Source organism: Dendropsophus ebraccatus, chromosome 14 (assembly GCF_027789765.1).
Source record: "Dendropsophus ebraccatus isolate aDenEbr1 chromosome 14, aDenEbr1.pat, whole genome shotgun sequence".
Classification (NCBI taxonomy): Eukaryota; Metazoa; Chordata; class Amphibia; order Anura; family Hylidae; genus Dendropsophus; species Dendropsophus ebraccatus.
In genome coordinates, this window is record NC_091467.1 from 34,917,966 (window position 1) to 34,938,327 (window position 20,362).

Sequence of the window (20,362 nt, forward strand, 5' to 3'; positions counted from 1 at the left end):
CGCAAGTCAGGCTGGATTCACTAAGATGGGTGCACCTCTTAGTAAATTCGGTGGGGCAATGGAGGGCAGGGCCTAAATAAATGTCCTCATTTATGTCATTAAAGGACAACTCCCATGAAAAACTTTTTCCCAGTAATTGAAGCACAGTACAAAATTGTATAACTCTGTAATATGCTTCAATCACCTATCTGCCCCCCTTCCCTGTCTTTTCCCCCCTCCACCCCCCACCAGGAAGTGCACTAAACTCACACATACCTAATTACTGTCGTCACCAGTTTCTTCTCTCAGCTCCTTCTTGTGATGATGAGTCATCAGCAGGAGGGCTGGGCTAGCTCTTGTTACACCAGCCTCCCCCTCCTCTGCCTTGTCAGGTGACTCAGCTTGCTCAGCTCCAATTGCCTGAGCAACTGCAAGCCATCTGAGTCCATGTCACTTGCTTATCTTTCCTAGTGACATGACTTATTCACTCACTGAGTCCACTCGGCAGCAGGAGAGAGTATGAGGGGAGGGGGGAGCTGCCTATGTGCGGGGAGTCTGTCACGAGGGAAGATAAGCAAGTGACATGACTCAGATGGCTTGCAGTTGCTCAGCCAATGGGAGCTGAGCAAGCTGAGTCACCTGACAAGGCAGGGGAGGGGGAGGCTGGTGTAACAGAATCTAGAGCAGCCCTCCTGTTGATGACTCATCGTCACAAGAAGGAGCTGAGAGAAGAGCCTTGTGACTATGTGTGAGTTTAGTGCACTTCCTGGTGGGGGGTGTAGGGGGGAAAAGACAGGGAAGGGAGGCAGATAGGTGATTGAAGCACATTACAGAGTTATATAACTTTGTAATGTGCTTCAATTACTAGGAAAATTTTTTTCATGGGAGTTGTCCTTTAATTCATAAATGTCCCCCTGTGAGTCAGCTTTGATCTCTACAACATGATGACGAATGCTGTACTTCAGACACGGATGCAGGTCTGTCAAGGTACACCTTTTCTTTGAATAAACTCCATAAACAGAAGTCACATGGGGTAAGGCTCGGATAGCGAGGAGGCCGCACTGATGGCTGATCACTTTAAGGTTATGCTGGATGTAAAGAAACACACAGCTCTATACAGATGGGACCCTGATGTCATGTCTCAAGGGCTATGACACTACCTAAACCAGGGACCCACCGGGGCACTACATGGCAGCAGATGAAGTGCCATGGGTCTACAATACTGATCCATAGAAACACTGTGTTTCACAGAGCAAGCCCTTAGTCTGCATAGTATTTGATTCAATGTGTCTGTCACATTTAAAAAAACTTTTCATGTGTTAGAAACATGTCAAAGTTTTGATTAGAGTGCTGCTCTCCCTGTCTGGCTGCACAAGATAGGCTCCAGAGACTTATGTTGGCGTCTATAGCCGTATTACATGGCCTGATTACATAATGGAAGCAAGTGCCGATCTTCTAGATTGTCGCTCACTTATTGAGCCCATACGCGGCTCGACTATCCTGCAGCAAGGGCTATATATATATCATTAGTGATGTTCGTGCAGCCCTTGCTTTAAAAGTGTAAAACAGTAAAGACTGTAAAAAATAATAACGTTCACACTTAGGTATCTTCCTGTCTTCTGCCCACTGTCTGCAGCGAGAACTGCAGAGCCGGTCTCTGAAGTGACAGGCCGCTCAGCCATTCACTGGCCTTGGCTTGTCACTTCAGAGACCGGCTCTGAAGTTCTACTGTTGGCTACAGACAGCGGGCAAAAGATAAGAAGATTCCGGTGAGCGGGAAGAAGCACCGGAAATCGTGGACAGGTACAGTATGTATTAACGTTATTATTTTTTTCCACAGTCGTCGGCCATGCATCGCTATTACACGTAGCAATGCACGGTCGGCGGAAGTTGATTTTAGGTCAGGACTGAAAGACACAATTAGCCGATGGTTGTCATCAGCTGATCGTTGTCTTTATTACATGGAGGCCAATTCAGCAGATTATTGATCTATGTATTACGGCCCTATGTCCTGCAGTGAGACCGGGAGAAAAGAGTTTAGCTCAGTGTTTCTTCCTGCTCCTTCTAGCAATCAGTAGAGATCTAAGCACACAGAGACTGTCTGACCAAAACTTTTGAAAATCCTCTGTGACATATCAAAAGTTTTCTTCTGTGACAGCAGAACTTTGTACTCCAGAGCTGCAGATCCTTCCACATCTAGGGATTAGAGATTGCAACCTAGTCAACCACCTGAAGTAATGGAGGATGTCTAAATACAGTATACAGTATGCCTCCTCTTCATCCCATCAGATAACAATGCCTACTGTATCTCTTAAGGTACAAAGTGGTTACACAACCTTCTTTTAAGAAGAAGTGAGTTCATATTCTGCATCTTGTATTTCAGTATAAAGGTCTAACCTTCAGATTGTCTATTAACATAGAAAAGAACAGCACAGGGGACTTTGATCAGAATTTATAGAGGAGTCCAACTTCATTCTCAGGTCACAGTGACTTCAAAACAAGTAAACAGTTTTAGAAAATTTCCATCACAATATCCTTATCTCATCTTTCTTCTAATAAATCTTAATTATTCATTGGCCTGATGGTAGCTTTACATTGAGGGCACTCATGGCACTAGTGAGCATGGACTCTACTGGACCCAACTCATGCTCAGAGCAAAGCAGTCAGCATAGTATAGTGGGGCCACCAGTTCAGCTTTTCTCCTCTTTGTTTTCTCTAATGGCAATCCTCCAATTGTGTTGAAACTTGTAACATTGTATTGTGTGGATGGGGCACTTGGCTAAAGCTTAAAGGGGGGAGGGTGATTATAACATTAGTGGCTTAGCCTAATGGTGCGTTTACACAGAGAGATTTACCTGACAGATCTTTAAAGCCAAAACCAGGAACAGACTATAAACAGGGAACATGTCATAAAGAAAGACTGGGATCTATCCCCTTTTCAAATCCATTCCTGGCTTTGGCTTCAATAATCTGTCAGATAAATCTGTGTAAACCCACCATTAGGGCCCTATTACACGGAGTGATAATAATTGGCAGAATGAGGCCAATTCAGACGATTATCGCTCTGTGTAATTGAGAGAACGTTCAGCTGATGTATCGATTATTAGCTAAATGTTTCATTAGGTCCAGACCTAAAATCATTGGGCATCGGGCACACATTGTTAGTGTAATATTGATGCACTGCCGACAGCTGATGACTATAGTATAAAATAATAAAGCATTTACTTACTTTACCACGTTCCCTGTCCTCGGGCCTTCCCCACTCGCTGCAGCTCTGCCTTTAATTCTGGTCTCTGCACTGACAGGCTGTTCAGCCAATCACTGGCCGCTGTCCTTTCTCGGACAGTGATTGGCTGCGCGGCCTGTAAGAGCAGAGATTGGAACAGAAGAGAGCTGAAGGCAGAGCTGCAGCTGCAGAGACCGAGGAAGGCCTGAGGACACCGAGGATTGTGGTAAAGAAAGTAAATACATTATAATTTTACAATGAAGGCAAGGACTGCACGGATATCGCTAATGATGTTGATGAGTGTCGAACCTCCAGGACTACAGAAATAATAAGGGGACGCAACACTTCTTGAAAAGGGCAAACGACAGCATCTGGAACAGCTATCAAACATTATTGGACTATCTCAAAGAAGCCATCAATGTTAAATCCCAGAAGTCTCCTTTAACTGTAATAAAACAAACTTTACTTTACAAATGCCTACTATTTTAGATAATCATCAAAATCTCTGCTTGCTATATGTGAATGGAAACATTTTTTTTCCATCCAGACAGAAAAAAACTGAATCCCTGAGAATCAGACATATGTAATCAGTTTTAACCCTTAAAGCGTAACTGTCATGTTTTTTTTTATTTCAGAAATCAGTAGTATAAGCGATTTTAAGAAACTCTGTAATAGGTTTTATCAGCCAAAAAAGCTTCTTTCTGTACTCAAGAAGCAATCTCCCAGCCTCCCCCCCTGACTTCTTATCTGTGCATTATCAGGCAAACACGTCTTCATTACAGAGAAGCCAGTGAAGACGGGCTCTGCTCTCTCCATTGTAAGCCTATGAAGGGGGGAGGGGCTGAGGGAGATGAGGGAGCAGGAAGAGGTGACATGAAGGTCAGCTGTTTGTAGACTGTCTGGGCACCTAAAACACTGGATTCAGGTTTCAGAAAGGTCAGTGCTTATCTATGAACTTACTGAGAGAAGATTGCAGGGTGTTGTGTTGTGCAGAAATCCTCCGTGCTCAGTCACTCCTAACAGCCCCTCCCCTCTCCATAGCCACATAATGGAGACAGAAATCCTGCTTCATTTGATGTGAGGGGGGAGGCTGGGAGATTGCTTTTTCACTACAGAAGGAAACTCTTTTAGTACATAAAACCTATTACAGAGTTTCTTAAAATCGCTTGAACAGTTGATATTTAATGTTTTCAGAAAAATGACCCTGAAATGACAGTTACGCTTTAACCCCTAGACGACCCTGGACGTAGGGTTACGTCATGGAAGTCTGTCCCCAGACGACCCATGACGTAACCTTACGTCCTGGGTGTTTCTCCCGCTATGAAGCGTGCTCCGGAGCGGAGCGCGCTTCATAGCAGGTGGGGGCCGGCTGCAAACAGCAGCCGGGACCTCACCGGTAATGACACGCTGCAGCGATCGCGCTGCCACGTGTCATTAACCCCTTAAGCGCCGCGATCGCGGCGCGACCGCGGCGTTTAAGTGTAAGTGACAGGGGGAGACCCCTGTCACTTACCGATCGGGACCCCCGCAGTGTGACTGCGGGGGTCCCGATTGTTGAAACGGACCGCCGGAGGTCTCTTACCTGCCTCCGTGCGGTCCGATCGGCGATCTGCTACACTGAGCCTGCACAGGCAGGCTCAATGAGCAGATCGCCGATAACACTGATCAATGCTATGCCTATGGCATAGCAAGGGTCAGTGTAAAAATCAAAGTACTGTATGTAAAAGTCCCCCAAAGGGACTTCAAAAGTGTAAAAAAAAAAAAGTTCAAAACACTATTACACTACCCCAAAGCCCCTCCCCCAATAAAAGTCTAAATCACCCCCCTTTCCCATTATATAAATAAAACATATAAAAATAAATAAATAGATAAACATATAATATACCGTAGCGTGCGTAATTGTCCGATCTATTAAAATATAACAAGCGTCATTGTGATCGGTAAACGACGTACACGAAAAGAGGGGAAAAAGTGCGCAGATTACAGATTTTATGTTACATTATATATTAAAAAAAAATCTATAAAAAGTGATCAAAACGTCCGATCTTCACAAATAAGGTATTAATAAAAACTAGAGATCATGGCGGAAAAAATGACACCCCATACAGCCCCGTAGGTGAAAAAATAAAACCGTTAAATAAAAGCGTCACAATAGGCCCATTTTATTAATATTTAATTGCCAAAAAAAAGGATTTCATAAAAAAATATATAACATTAGAGAATCTGTGTAACCTGCATATGGTTGTGTTCGTACTGACCTATAGAATAATAGTGTCATGTCGCTGTTACCATATAGTGCATTACGTAGACACAGGAACCCCCCAAACGTTACCATATTGCATTCTTATTTACGATTTCACCTATTTATATCTTCATAAATAATATATTTGGAATTCCATCATACATGTTATGGTAAAATGAATGACGCCATTACACAGTACAACTAGTCCTGTAAAAAACAAGCACTTACATGGCTTGTAGATAGAAAACTGAGAGTGCTAGAGCTCTTAGAAGGGGAGGAGGGAAAAACTAAAACACTAAGATCAAAATTTGCGCGGTCCACTGGGTCATTTTGGGTCCTCAAAGGGTTAAGGTCTATAGGTGCTAGCTATGGTAGCATTTTCCAGTCATTCACCTTGAATTACCTGGGATGTTTTCATCACTCTTAATAGTGTTCTCCTTGCTGAATTTTTCACCAAACAGACTCTTGAGAATAGCATTTGCAATGGGAAGCATCATTGCTGTGGATGCAGTATTACTCAACCACATGGACAGAAACGCTGTGGTTATCATCATGCCCAGTATAAGCCTGGAATAATAAAGAGGTATATTTACTCGGCTGCGTTTGGCCACAGAGCATTTTAATTGAATAGATTACTGTAGACTTAAAGGGTATGGCCTCACCTGAGGGCAAGTTTCACTTTACAGACTTTCTAACTTAAGGCTGGGTTCACACGCTGTAACTGTGCGGCTGTATTTTTTATGCGGCTGTAAATGTGCGGGTGAAACTACTGCCGTGGGAAAAAATAGACATGCGGCTCAAAACATACGGTCATTTACTTGGAAATCTGGTTCAACTAAAAATAACAAATAAAATGTTAAGAAAGTGATGCAAACACCTCTGGATGCATCTGGGAAAGCAGGGAAACAGTTTACATGAATTGCTATTACCGGGGTTTGCGATCCTCTGCACTATAGCCGATGTCTCTCATGGTTAATATATTGAATTAATAAAACACATTTTCTTTGTAATAAAGTCCCTTTTATTGTTCAATAATTAAATGTAAACGATTCCATCATTTTGCAATTAAATATACTGTTAAAATAAATATATATATAAATAAATGTATATTTATCTATATATTTATTTTTTGACAGTATATTTAATTGCACAATGATGGATTCGTTAGAATTAAATTATTGACCAACGAAACTGAATTTATTTAAACGAAAATGTGTTTTCTTAATTAAATATTAATTAGTACAGGAAACTCAATAAGCCGGTAATTCATATGCCGGCAATAGAGCATTCTGTACTAATCATCACTTTACTTTAATGAAAACATCAAATGTTTCTTCTAATTATGTTATGACAATAGCATTATTAGAAGAAACATTTAGAATTATATGTGCGCTCAGCTGATTGGCTGATCGGCTGAGCGCACATATAATGAGCCGGTCCGCAGTACAGTGACTTCATTGTGCTGCGGACCAGCGAAGAGGACACATCGGGGTGAGTATAGAGCTCTCCACACCCCCTCCCCGGCACTGCACCCCTCCCAGCAAGGAAGGGGGGTCACTTAACCCCTTCCTTGCTGGAATGGGTGCAGTCTGACATCAGTCTGGCCCCCAGGGGGTTAAGGGGGATGCAATACATCCTCCCTTAACCCCTTGGGGGCCAGACTGTAAGCAGCGATCTGTAAAGATGCTGCATACTGTAAGGAGCACAACACCGCTCACAATGATGGGTGTTGTGCTCCTGTTTGTGTGTTTTTTGTGTGTTTCTCCCTTTTTGTTTTTCAGATATCGGTATCCTGGGGATTACGTCGGATTCCGTGGACTACGTCGATGACCAGCGTTTTTTTACTGTTTTTTTTTAATAAAATGGTCAATGAGGGGTGTGGGGGTGTTTTTATTTGAATAAAAATATTTGTAAACTTGTGTCTTGTCTTTATTTCTTTACTTTATAGACTTAGTAGTGGAAGCCGTCTAATAGACGGAATCCATTACTAAGTCGGGGCCTAGTGTTAGCCGGTATAAAATGGCTAACACTAACCCCCTATTATTACCCCAGTACCCAATGCCACCAGGGGTACTGGGAAGAGCCGGGTGCCAGTGGTCCCGGAGCGTCAAAATTGGCGCTCCTGGACCGGGCGGCAGCAGGCTGGTAAGATTTAGGCTGGGGAGGGCCTAAACCAATGGCTCTTCCCACCCTGGTGTTACCAGGCTGCTGTCGTTTGGTTTTTAACCCGGCTGGTTATAAAAATAGGGGGGACCCTATGCGTTTTTTTTTAATTATTTATTTATTAAAAAAAAAAAAACGCATAGGGTCCCCCCTATTTTTATAACCAGCCGGGTTAAAAACCAAACGACAGCAGCCTGGTAACACCAGGGTGGGAAGAGCCATTGGTTTAGGCCCTCCCCAGCCTAAATCTTACCAGCCTGCTGCCGCCCGGTCCAGGAGCGCCAATTTTGACGCTCCGGGACCACTGGCACCCGGCTCTTCCCAGTACCCCTGGTGGCATTGGGTACTGGGGTAATAATAGGGGGTTAGTGTTAGCCATTTTATACCGGCTAACACTAGGCCCCGACTTAGTAATGGATTCCGTCTATTAAACGGCTTCCACTACTAAGTCTATAAAGTAAAGAAATAAAGACAAGACACAAGTTTACAAATTTTTTTATTCAAATAAAAACACCCCCACACCCCTCATTGACCATTTTATTAAAAAAAACAGTAAAAAAACGCTGGTCATCGACGTAGTCCACGGAATCCGACGTAATCCCCAGGATACCGATATCTGAAAAACAAAAAGGGAGAAACACACAAAAAACACACAAACAGGAGCACAACACCCATCATTGTGAGCGGTGTTGTGCTCCTTACAGTATGCAGCATCTTTACAGATCGCTGCTTACAGTCTGACCCCCAAGGGTTAAGGGAGGATGTATTGCATCCCCCTTAACCCCCTGGGGGCCAGACTGATGTCAGACTGCACCCATCCCAGCAAGGAAGGGGTTAAGTGACCCCCCTTCCTTGCTGGGAGGGGTGCAGTGCTGGGGAGGGGGTGTGGAGAGCTCTATACTCACCATCCGATGTCCCGATGTGTCCTCTTTGCTGGTCCGCAGCACAATGAAGTCACTGTACTGCGGACCGGCTTATTATATGTGCGCTCAGCTGAACAGCCAATCAGCTGAGCGCACATATAATTCTAAATGTTTCTTCTAATAATGCTATTGTCATAACATAATTAGAAGAAACATTTGATGTTTTCATTAAAGTAAAGTGATGATTAGTACAGAATGCTCTATTGCCGGCATATGAATTAACGGCTTATAGAGCTTCCTGTACTAATTAATATTTAATTAAGAAAACACATTTTCGTTGAAATAAATTCAGTTTCGTTGGTCAATAATTTATTTCTAACGAATCCATCATTGTGCAATTCAATATACTGTCAAAAAATAAATATATAGATAAATATACATTTATTTATATATCTATTTTTTTTAACAGTATATTTAATTGCAAAATGATGGATTCGTTAGAAATAAATTATTGATCAACGAAAGTGTCTTGATTACAAAGAAAATGTGTTTGATTAATTTAATATATTAACTATTAGAGGCATCGGCATTCGGCATCATTGCCGGCTATTTTTTAAGTACTCCGTACGGACCGCCTGTCAATCCACGGCCGCATATTCAGCCGCAAACAATGGTCTTGTTCATTTTTTACGGGTCCGTTTACGATAGGGCTGTAGATTCATACATAGTGTGCACTGTGCAGCCGCATATCCTATACTTCCAAGCATACACACGAACCACCAAAAATACCGCCGCACAATTACAGCCGCAAATACAGCCGCACTCTTACAACGTGTGAACCGAGCCCCCGGCCGTATTACATCATCCAATAATCCAGGGGTAGTGAGTGCCGACCTGTCAGCTCAGTGCTCGCTTCTCTCTCATTCCCCACTCACTGTCTGTGCTTTTACATGCACTGACAGCGAGTGGGGAGTAGTGGGAGGCTCACTGCTTGTGCTTTTACATGCACTGACAGCGAGTGGGGAGTAGTGGGAGGCTTATTAAAGTCAGCGGCGGTCTGCTGCATGTCGGCTAATTGTGGTCTTTCAATGTGTCCTATTACACTAACGATTATTGGCCTGAACAGTAATCCGTAATCAGCCAAGTAAGGCCAGTAGTTGTTTAGTGTAATAGGGCCTTTACAGACATTCATATAGGAGGTACACTGGAGCATATACAATGTATGAAGATGGTGTTTGAGGCCTTGTTCACACAACGTAAGTTCCACAGCAATCACAGCCGTTGTTGCAACGGTCATTATTAGTACGGAACTTATGTTGTGCTAAAGGCTGAGGCCAGGCCGGGATCCTAGGCGACGCCGCAAGAAACTGACATGTCAGTTTTCTGCAGCCGCTATTCAATTGTGTGCAATGGGGAGTTCTGATGCGGGCGCGCACGGATGAGCCCGCATCAGAACTCAGCAGCGCTAAAGATCATCCGGACGGTACTGCAGTACCGGCCGGGATGATCTTTTCTGAGACCGGTCGTTCCGTGACCCGGGCCACGGAACGGCCGGTCTCTTACCACGTCTGAACTAAGTCTGATAGTGTTGACTTTTTATGAAACCTTTAAAATATGTTCCCCTATGTACAAGAATATAACTACTATAATACTGCTCCTATGTACAAGAATATAACTACTATAATACTGCTCCTATATACAAGAATATAACTACTATAATACTGCCTCCTATGTACAAGAATATAACTACTATAATACTGCTCCTATATACAAGAATATAACTACTATAATACTGCCTCCTATGTACAAGAATATAACTACTATAATACTGCTGCCCATATACAAGAATATGACCACTATAATACTGCTCCTATGTACAAGAATATAACCACTATAATACTGCTCCTATGTACAAGAATATAACTACTATAATCAGGGGCGGGGTGGCATCTGCCCCCCGGGCCGGCCTTCCCCAGTACATTACAGGGCCGCGCTGAGGCTGCTTACCGCCCCAGCGCTCTCCTCTCTGCCTGTGCTGCAGGGCCAGTCTGTGATGCCAGTGGCAGCTGAAGCTGCTCCCCGCCCCCGTTAAGCCCCACCCCCTGTGTACCGTCCCATGTTCCTCCTGGCCCGGGACTTCCTGTATTACACAGTGTGGAGAGGAGGAGGCTGGGCTGGCTGCTAACCTCCAGCTACAGGCTCCTGCTTCCTGACCATCCCCCTGGTGTCCTGCTCTCTGCTCAGCAGCTATAAATGCAGGTACTTTGGGTTGTAGATAGGAGGGAGGTCGGGACAGAGAGGAGAGGGCTGTCTGCTGAGCTGGGCTGACAGAGGCAAACACACACTAGCATCTGTTCCCCCAACCCCTTGTAGCTGCTGCCCTTTACCCCCTATAGCTGCACCCTCTTCCACAGGCTGCATTGCCCCTCTGCACCTGTAGTTGATATGTACCTCCTAAGGCTGCTGTGTGAGCCTTCCCCCAGGCTGCTGTGTTCTCCCCTTCAGGCTGCTGTGCCCCTCCCCCCCCCTTTCAGGCTGCTGTGCCCCCCCCCCCCTTCAGGCTGCTGTGCCCCTCCCCCCCCTTTCAGGCTGCTGTGCCCCTCCCCCCCCCCTTTCAGGCTGCTGTGCCCCCCCTTCAGGCTGCTGTGCCCCTCCCCCCCCTTTCAGGCTGCTGTGCCCCTCCCCCCCCCCTTTCAGGCTGCTGTGCCCCCCCTTCAGGCTGCTGTGCCCCTCCCCCCCCCTTTCAGGCTCCTGTGCCCCCCTTCAGGCTGCTTCGCCCCCCCCCTTAGGCTGCTTTGCCCCCCCCCTCCCTCCCACACACACACTTCAGACTGCTGTGCCCCCACACACAGAATGATACACACTCATAGAGAACAATATACGGTCATACAGAACCATACAGAACAAAACACACACATACAGAACAATACGCACCCATACAGAACAATACGCACCCATACAGAACAACACCCACCCATACAGAACAACACCCACCCATACAGAACAATATACACCCATACAGAACAATACGCACTCATACAGAACAATATACACCCATACAGAACAATACGCACTCATACAGAACCATACAGAACAATATACACCTATACAGAACAATATACACCTGTACAGAACCATACAGAACAATATACACCCATACAGAACAATATACACCTATACAGAACAATATACACCCATACAGAACAATATGCACCTATACAGAACAATATACACCTGTGCAGAACCATACAGAACAATATACACCCATACAGAACAATATACACCTATACAGAACAATATACACCCATACAGAACAATACGCACTCACAGAACAATATACACCCATACAGAACAATCCGCACTCATACAGAACAATATACACCCATACAGAACAATATACACCTGTACAGAACCATACAGCACAATATACACCTATACAGAACAATATACACCCATACAGAACAATATACAACCATACAGAATTATACGCACTCATACAGAACCATACAGTGCAATATACACCCATACAGAACCATACAGTACAATATACACCCATACAGAACCATACAGTACAATATACACCCATACAGAACATACAGTACAATATACACCCATACAGAACAATATACACCTGTACAGAACCATACAGAACAATATACACCAATACAGAACAATATACACCTATACAGAACAATATACACCTGTACAGAACCATACAGAACAATATACACCTATACAGAACAATATACACCCATACAGAACAATATACAACTATACAGAACAATATACACCTGTACAGAACCATACAGAACAATATACACCCATACAGAACAATATACACCTATACAGAACAATATACACTGTGGACATGTCACGGGAAAAGTGCTCGAGGGGGTGTACATCTCACCCAGGTTAATACGGAGTGTGAGATGGTAAGTCCAGGAGGCATCTGTGCTCAGCAGTGTTATGCTGCTGAGCTATTATTTATTATTGCCGGGCCTGGACTTACATGGAATGGCAGATAGGTTTTGGTAGTGGGATTTGCCATTCCCTCCCCCCGATCCAGGTCAGGTTTTGGGGTCAGGTGTCTCTGGCCCTAATCAAGCCTGACAGAGAAAAGCCCTGCAGAGGATCCTTGGTTTGCTCTCAGACAGGAGTGAACAGCCTGTATGGTGTGTTCGCTGGGAGCTGGGGCTTATGCACACCCTGCAATATTACCTGCCAAGTGAAGTGACAGAGAGGTAACCTGTTGTATTAGTAAGCGCCCAGACGGGCAGGACTTTTTGTTTTGTTTATTCTCACTGCACGGTGTTGCTGTATTTATGTTGCTGGACCGTTTATGCTACAAATAAACACCAAAGCTGTTTTATGAGCCCAAGTTTGCTGCCTGAACTGTGTCCTAACACACCATCCCCCGGGAAGATCCCTACAATTGGTGCTGCGGAGCGGGCAAAACGGTTGCTAGGGGCAACGGTGTGCATCAACTTGGCTACAGCTGCTTATGTCCTGGGTGAAGGCTGCGGCTTCACTCCAAAAACAGTCAAGCAACATGGAGGAGATGATGAAGCAGTTAATGCAAGTGAGTCTGCAACAGCAGCAGGCTAATATGCAGCAACAACAGGCTCTGACAGACGCTAACCTACGCCATGAGCAAGCATTGGCCGCACAACAACAGGCATTGGCCGCACAACAACAGGCTCAGGCAGCCGCTAAACAGGATCAGGCAGCCGCTAATCTGCGCCACGAACAAGCGATGGCTCAACAACAGAGACTTATTGAGCACCTGATAGCAAAGCAGGAGGCCTCTGCAGGTGCTAATCCCCAGCTGGTGGCAGCAGCCGCGCCAGAGACTTTGTCTGTGAAAAGAGCCGTGCAGCGTGCGCTGCAAAAGATGACTGCTGATGATGATATTGAGGCCTACTTAACTGTCTTTGAGCGTGTGGCTGAGAGAGAGAAGTTACCCTCCACTGAGTGGGCAGAAGTGATTGCGCCTTATTTAACAGGCGAACCTCAAAAGGCCTACTATGACCTCAGTGAGCAAGAGGTCAAAGACTATCCTCGGCTAAAAGCAGAGATACTCGCCCGACTAGGAGTTACTGCTGCTGTCCGTGCCCGGAGGGTCCGTAACTGGAGCTACAGTCTGGACAAATCAGCGAGGTCCCAGATGTACGACCTGATTCATTTGGCAAGAAAGTGGTTGGAGCCAGACACCTCTACTCCTGCACAGATCCTAGAGAGGGTCGTGATGGATCGCTACCTCCGCGCACTTCCTGCTGATCTGCAACGCTTGGTGGGACAAGGCGACCCTAGGAGTGCCGACGAACTCGTCAGCCTTGTGGAGAGGTTCCAGGCGACCGAGGACTACCTCCGTGATGTTCCTGCAGCACCGTCACCTCCCCGGAGTGCCAGACCTGTGCCGTCAGCTGGTAAGAGACTTCCATCCATTGGGGGAGTGTGGAGGGGTGCTGATAGAGGGAAGAGCGCTCAGGTGGTGTCTCAAGGGCAAAAGACTGGTGATGGTCCCCGGTGGCTAAGTGGCCCTAAAAAGGACTCCCTGCCAAGGAGACCAGGCCCTATCCAGTGCTGGAGATGCCATGAGACGGGACATATGTCTGCCCATTGCCCTCTTACCACTGAGCCCATGGAGTGTGACGCTAGCCGGCGTCAGTCGCTATTTGCGGAGCCGTCTTTTGTTGCAGTCACTGGACTAGAGACTGAACCACAAGTCTGCAACATTACTGTAAATGACTTCCCTGTTAAGGCGTTGCTGGACTCAGGAAGCCTTGTCACCCTGGTGCATGCCAGCCTGGTGACTGGGGACTTTGTGCCAAAAAGACATATGAGTGTGGTATGCATACATGGTGATACAAAGGTTTACCCTATAGTACTGGCTAATGTCGGGACTGAACTAGGCGCTGTACAGTATGAAGTGGGTGTGGTTAAAAACCTTATGCATAATGTGATATTGGGGCGTGATTTTCCTTTGTTCTGGGCTCTATGGGGAAAACAACAATCCCCTGAAAGGAGTGAGGAGACCCCTAAGTCTATTGCATTACCCACGGTAAATGATCAAAATGTACAGGATGAAAATGATGCTTTTCCTTTGCAGGTCCTGGCTGGTGAGGAAGAGGCTCCTCCCACTGCGCAGAATGTTCCAGACTTAGAGGTGTCTAGGGATAATTTTGGTACTGCACAATTACAGGACCCCACTCTCAAAAATGCTAGAGAGCAGGTCACTGTTATGAATGGGGTACCTCAGGAGCCAGAAGCTGAGGAAAAATTTCCACATTTTTCTATGACTAATGATCTCTTATATAGAGTCACTAAGATTAATGATGAGGTTGTGGAACAGCTTCTGGTGCCTAAGTCGTACCGGCGTCAGGTACTCGACATGGCCCATAATCATGTCCTTGGGGGCCACTTGGGGACAGATAAAACACAGGAGAGAGTCCTCCAGAGGTTTTATTGGCCTGCGATTTATGCTGACATAAAAAAATACTGTGAGTCGTGCCCCACATGTCAGCTTAGCGCTCCAGTGTCGCATTTTCGCAGTCCTTTGGTTCCACTCCCCATCATAGAGGTACCTTTTGACCGGATCGCAATGGACTTGGTGGGTCCCATTGTAAAGTCGGCTAGGGGACACCAGTACATTCTAGTTGTGTTGGACTACGCGACCCGCTATCCTGAGGCTGTACCCCTAAGAAACACTGCCTCTAAAACAATTGCACGGGAATTGTTTTATATGTTTTCCAGGGTGGGGATCCCCAAAGAAATCTTGACCGACCAAGGTACCCCATTTGTGTCAAAGGTAATGAAAGAGCTATGCAAACTGTTTAAAATCTCACACCTACGTACCTCTGTATATCACCCACAGACAGACGGGTTAGTGGAGAGGTTTAATAAAACCCTGAAACATATGTTAAAAAAAGTGGTGGAAAAGGATGGTCGTGATTGGGATCACTTACTACCTTATCTGATGTTTTCTATTAGGGAAGTACCCCAAGCATCCACAGGGTTCTCTCCCTTCGAATTAGTCTATGGTCGTCACCCTAGGGGTTTGTTGGATATAGCGAAAGAGACATGGGAAAGTGAGTCCACCCCATACAAGAGTGTTATAGAGCATGTAGCACAAATGCAGGACCGTATAGCCACTGTAATGCCCCTAGTAAGGGAACACCTCCAGAGGGCGCAAGAGGGCCAAAGCAGAATTTACAATCGTTCTGCAAGAATCAGGACATTTAGCCCAGGTGACCGGGTACTCATTCTTGTTCCCACGGTAGAAAGCAAATTCTTAGCAAAGTGGCAGGGTCCCTATGAAATTGTAGAGAAGATCAGTGAGGTAAACTACAAGGTACACCAACCAGGTAGAAGGAAGCCTTTCCAAGTTTATCACATAAACTTGATCAAGCCCTGGAAAGACAGGGAATCCTTGGTGGCAACAAAGCCTGTTGGTCATCTGTCACCACCAATCCCTCCGGTCAGGATTGGTGACACTCTATCAGTGTCCCAGAAGCAGGAAGCTAAGGAGTTCCTGCAGAGAAATAAAGGCAAGTTTTCTGACCTACCAGGGCGTACGCATCTCATTAGTCATCATATTGAAACTGAGCCTAGAAGCAGAGTAAACCTTAAGCCCTATAGGATACCAGAAGCACGGAGGGAGGCGGTATCATCCGAGGTAAAACGTATGCTTGACCTAGGAGTCATTGAGGTGTCCCAGAGCGAGTGGTCCAGCCCGATTGTGTTAATCCCAAAGCCCAATGGAACTTGGAGGTTCTGTAATGACTTTAGAAAGTTAAATGAGATCTCCAAGTTCGATGCCTACCCCATGCCCAGGGTAGATGAGTTGATAGAAAGGATGGGTAATGCCAGGTACATAACTACCCTCGATCTCACTAAGGGCTACTGGCAGATCCCACTCACTCCTAAGGCTAGAGAGAAGACTGCATTCTCCACCCCTGATGGGCTCTTCCAATACGTAGTGATGCCATTCGGGTTACATGGAGCCCCTGCCACTTTTCAGAGGTTGATGGACTTGATTCTGCGACCACATCGTGATTACTCCGCTGCCTACCTCGATGATGTGGTCATTTTTAGCCCGGATTGGGAAAGTCACCTCTGTAAGGTCCAGGCGGTGTTAGATGCCATAAGTGATGCGGGGTTAACCATCAATGCAGAGAAGTGTGCACTAGCCTTAGAGGAGGCCAAATACTTGGGCTACGTTATTGGTAGGGGGTTAGTGAAACCACAACTAAATAAAATCGAGGCAATACAGAATTGGCCTCAACCCCTCACAAAGAAACAGGTCAGAGCTTTCCTGGGTATTACGGGCTATTACCGGAGGTTTGTGCCGAATTTTGCTTCAGTTGCAGCCCCACTAACTGACCTGACAAAGGGTGCAAAGTCCGCAATGGTGACATGGACTCCAGAGGCCGAGAAGGCTTTTCAAAGCCTTAAGTCTGCCCTGTGCCAACAGCCTGTGCTAGTTACCCCTGACTTTAGGCGAGAGTTTTTGGTACAGACAGACGCCTCTAACACAGGGTTAGGTGCCGTCCTCTCACAGGTCGTGAATGGCGAGGAGCACCCGGTGATGTACTTGAGTAGGAAGCTATCCCCGGCCGAGAAAAACGACGCCATTGTGGAGCGAGAGTGTCTGGCAGTGAAGTGGGCTTTAGAGTCCCTGAGGTACTACCTGCTAGGCAGGAAATTCAGGTTAGTGACAGACCATGCCCCCCTAACATGGATGAAGCTAAACAAGGAGAAAAACGCAAGGGTGACTAGGTGGTTTTTGTCCCTACAAAACTTTAATTTTACTGTGGAACACCGGCCAGGGAAATTACAGGCAAATGCGGACGCCCTATCAAGGGTACACTGCCTGTGGGGACAATACGCTCAGCCCTCCGGTCTGAAAAAGAGGGGGGGGATATGTGGACATGTCACGGGAAAAGTGCTCGAGGGGGTGTACATCTCACCCAGGTTAATACGGAGTGTGAGATGGTAAGTCCAGGAGGCATCTGTGCTCAGCAGTGTTATGCTGCTGAGCTATTATTTATTATTGCCGGGCCTGGACTTACATGGAATGGCAGATAGGTTTTGGTAGTGGGATTTGCCATTCCCTCCCCCCGATCCAGGTCAGGTTTTGGGGTCAGGTGTCTCTGGCCCTAATCAAGCCTGACAGAGAAAAGCCCTGCAGAGGATCCTTGGTTTGCTCTCAGACAGGAGTGAACAGCCTGTATGGTGTGTTCGCTGGGAGCTGGGGCTTATGCACACCCTGCAATATTACCTGCCAAGTGAAGTGACAGAGAGGTAACCTGTTGTATTAGTAAGCGCCCAGACGGGCAGGACTTTTTGTTTTGTTTATTATCAATGCACGGTGTTGCTGTATTTATGTTGCTGGACCGTTTATGCTACAAATAAACACCAAAGCTGTTTTTAAGTCCAAGTTTGCTGCCTGAACTGTGTCCTAACACACCATCCCCCGGGAAGATCCCTACAACACCCATACAGAACAATATACAGGTGGTCCTCGGGTTACAACGGTCTCGAGTTACATCGTTTCGTGGTTACAACGCTTTATTCGACGCCTTATTCCGACTTACACAGTATCGACGTAACTCGAATACATGCAGCGGCAGAAGAATACAGTACGATACTATACTGGTACAGTACTCAGTTATGCGGTTCTAGACTGAGGATATTGATAATTATGTAGGGTACTATGTTAGGATAGGCTAAGTGTTTACAGGACAGTACTGTTCTTATGGTACAGTACTGTATGAACATATGATCCGACTTACATCGAAATTCGGTTTACAACGCTGCGTAAGAACGGATCACTGACGTAAGTCGAGGACTACCTGTACACCCATACAGAACCATACAGTACAATATACACCCATACAGAACCATACAGTACAATACACACCCATACAGTACAATATACACCCATACAGAACCATGCAGTACAATATACACCCATACAGAACAGTATACACCCATACAGAACCATACAGTACAATATACACCCATACAGAACAATACACACTCATACAGAACAATATGCACCCATACAGAACAATATACACCCATACAGAACAATATACACCCATACAAAACCATACAGTGCAATATACACCCATACAGAACAATACGCACTCATACAGAACAATATGCACCCATACAGAACAATATATACCCATACAGAACAATATACACCCATACAGAACCATACAGTACAATATACACCCATACAGAACCATACAGTGCAATATACACCCATACAGAACAATATACACCCATACAGAACAATATACACCCATACAGAACCATACAGTGCAATATACACCCATACAGAACAATACGCACTCATACAGAACAATACACACCCATACAGAACAATACACACCCATACAGAACAATACACACCCATACAGAACAATACACACCCATACAGAACCATACAGAACAATATACACCCATACAGAACAATATACACCCATACAGAACCATACAGTACAATATACACCCATACAGAACCATACAGTACAATATACACCCATACAGAACCATACAGTACAATATACACCCATACAGAACCATACAGTGCAATATACACCCATACAGAACAATACGCACTCATACAGAACAATATACACCCATACAGAACAATATACACCCATACAGAACCATACAGTACAATATACACCCATACAGAACCATACAGTACAATATACACCCATACAGAACCATACAGTGCAATATACACCCATACAGAACAATACGCACTCATACAGAACAATATACACCCATACAGAACAATACACACCCATACAGAACAATATACACCCATACAGAACAATATACACCCATACAGAACAATACACACCCATACAGAACCATATACACCCATACAGAACAATATACACCCATACAGAACAATATACACCCATACAGAACCATACAGTGCAATATACACTCATACAGAACAATATACACATTTTGTAGGGTATTTTGGAGCATATTATATAGTAGTCAGTATGTTGGAGGTCACCCAGCTTTCCCAGCATCTTGTAGTCAGTAAAATGGAGGTCACCCAGCTTCCCCAAAATCTTTCACTCAGTATAATATGGTCACCCAGCTTTCCCACCATTTTATACTCAGTATATTATGATCACCCAGCTTTCCCACCATCTTATACTTAGTAAGATGGAGGTCACCCAGCTTTCCCACCATCTTATACTCAGTGGCTGGTAGCCTCGGGGAGCTGCATAGTATATGACCACAATTGTGCTAATTGGTTCCCTTTAAGGAGCACTCCAGCCCTTACCTATTATTACCCTCCCCACATCAGTGCAGGGACGGTAGATGGCACCCCGGCCTGTACTTCCGCCAGCAGCGATGTTCCAACAGTTCGGGTAACGTCTCCTTCCCTTCTGGTCATTTGTGACAGGGAATTCCTACTACTCTGTGTGAAGGGGCCAGAAGTCACCTTGTCAATGTAAGTCTATGGGATGGTTCCGTGTCAGCGCTGAGCCGTCCCATATACTTATACAGTAAAGAGATCCCCAATCCCGTCACAGCGAGCAGTAGGAATTCCCTGTTTACAAATGACTGGAAGGGCTGAATGTGTTATCCGAAGTGTGAGAACAGTGCTACTGGAGAAAGTATTGGAGTGGGTGGCATCTACCTTCCCTGCACTGATGTGGGGAGCGTAATAAGTGAGAGCCTAGAGTGGTCCTTGAAGGATGGGCCGCTAGCCGGATACTCATGGGCCAGTGCTGTGTGCTTGCCCCCCAGGCTAAAATTTGCCAGCCAGCCCCTGACTATAATACTGCCCCTATATACAAGAATATAACTACTATAATACTGCCACTTTTTGACAAGAATCCTTTG

At 45.5% G+C, this 20,362-nt stretch overlaps 1 protein-coding gene across 9 annotated transcripts in view; it reads right to left on the reverse strand.

Annotated features, from left to right (window-relative positions):
• Nucleotides 1–20,362, reverse strand: part of SLC13A3 (solute carrier family 13 member 3) — a 458,185-nt gene that overhangs the window by 12,330 nt on the left and 425,493 nt on the right. For all 9 annotated transcript variants that reach the window (XM_069952524.1, XM_069952518.1, XM_069952520.1 and 6 more), the window contains one exon: nt 5,851–6,014. In XM_069952524.1, coding sequence (XP_069808625.1) covers nt 5,851–6,014 — 164 coding nt within the window. The remainder of the gene's footprint in view (nt 1–5,850; nt 6,015–20,362) is intronic.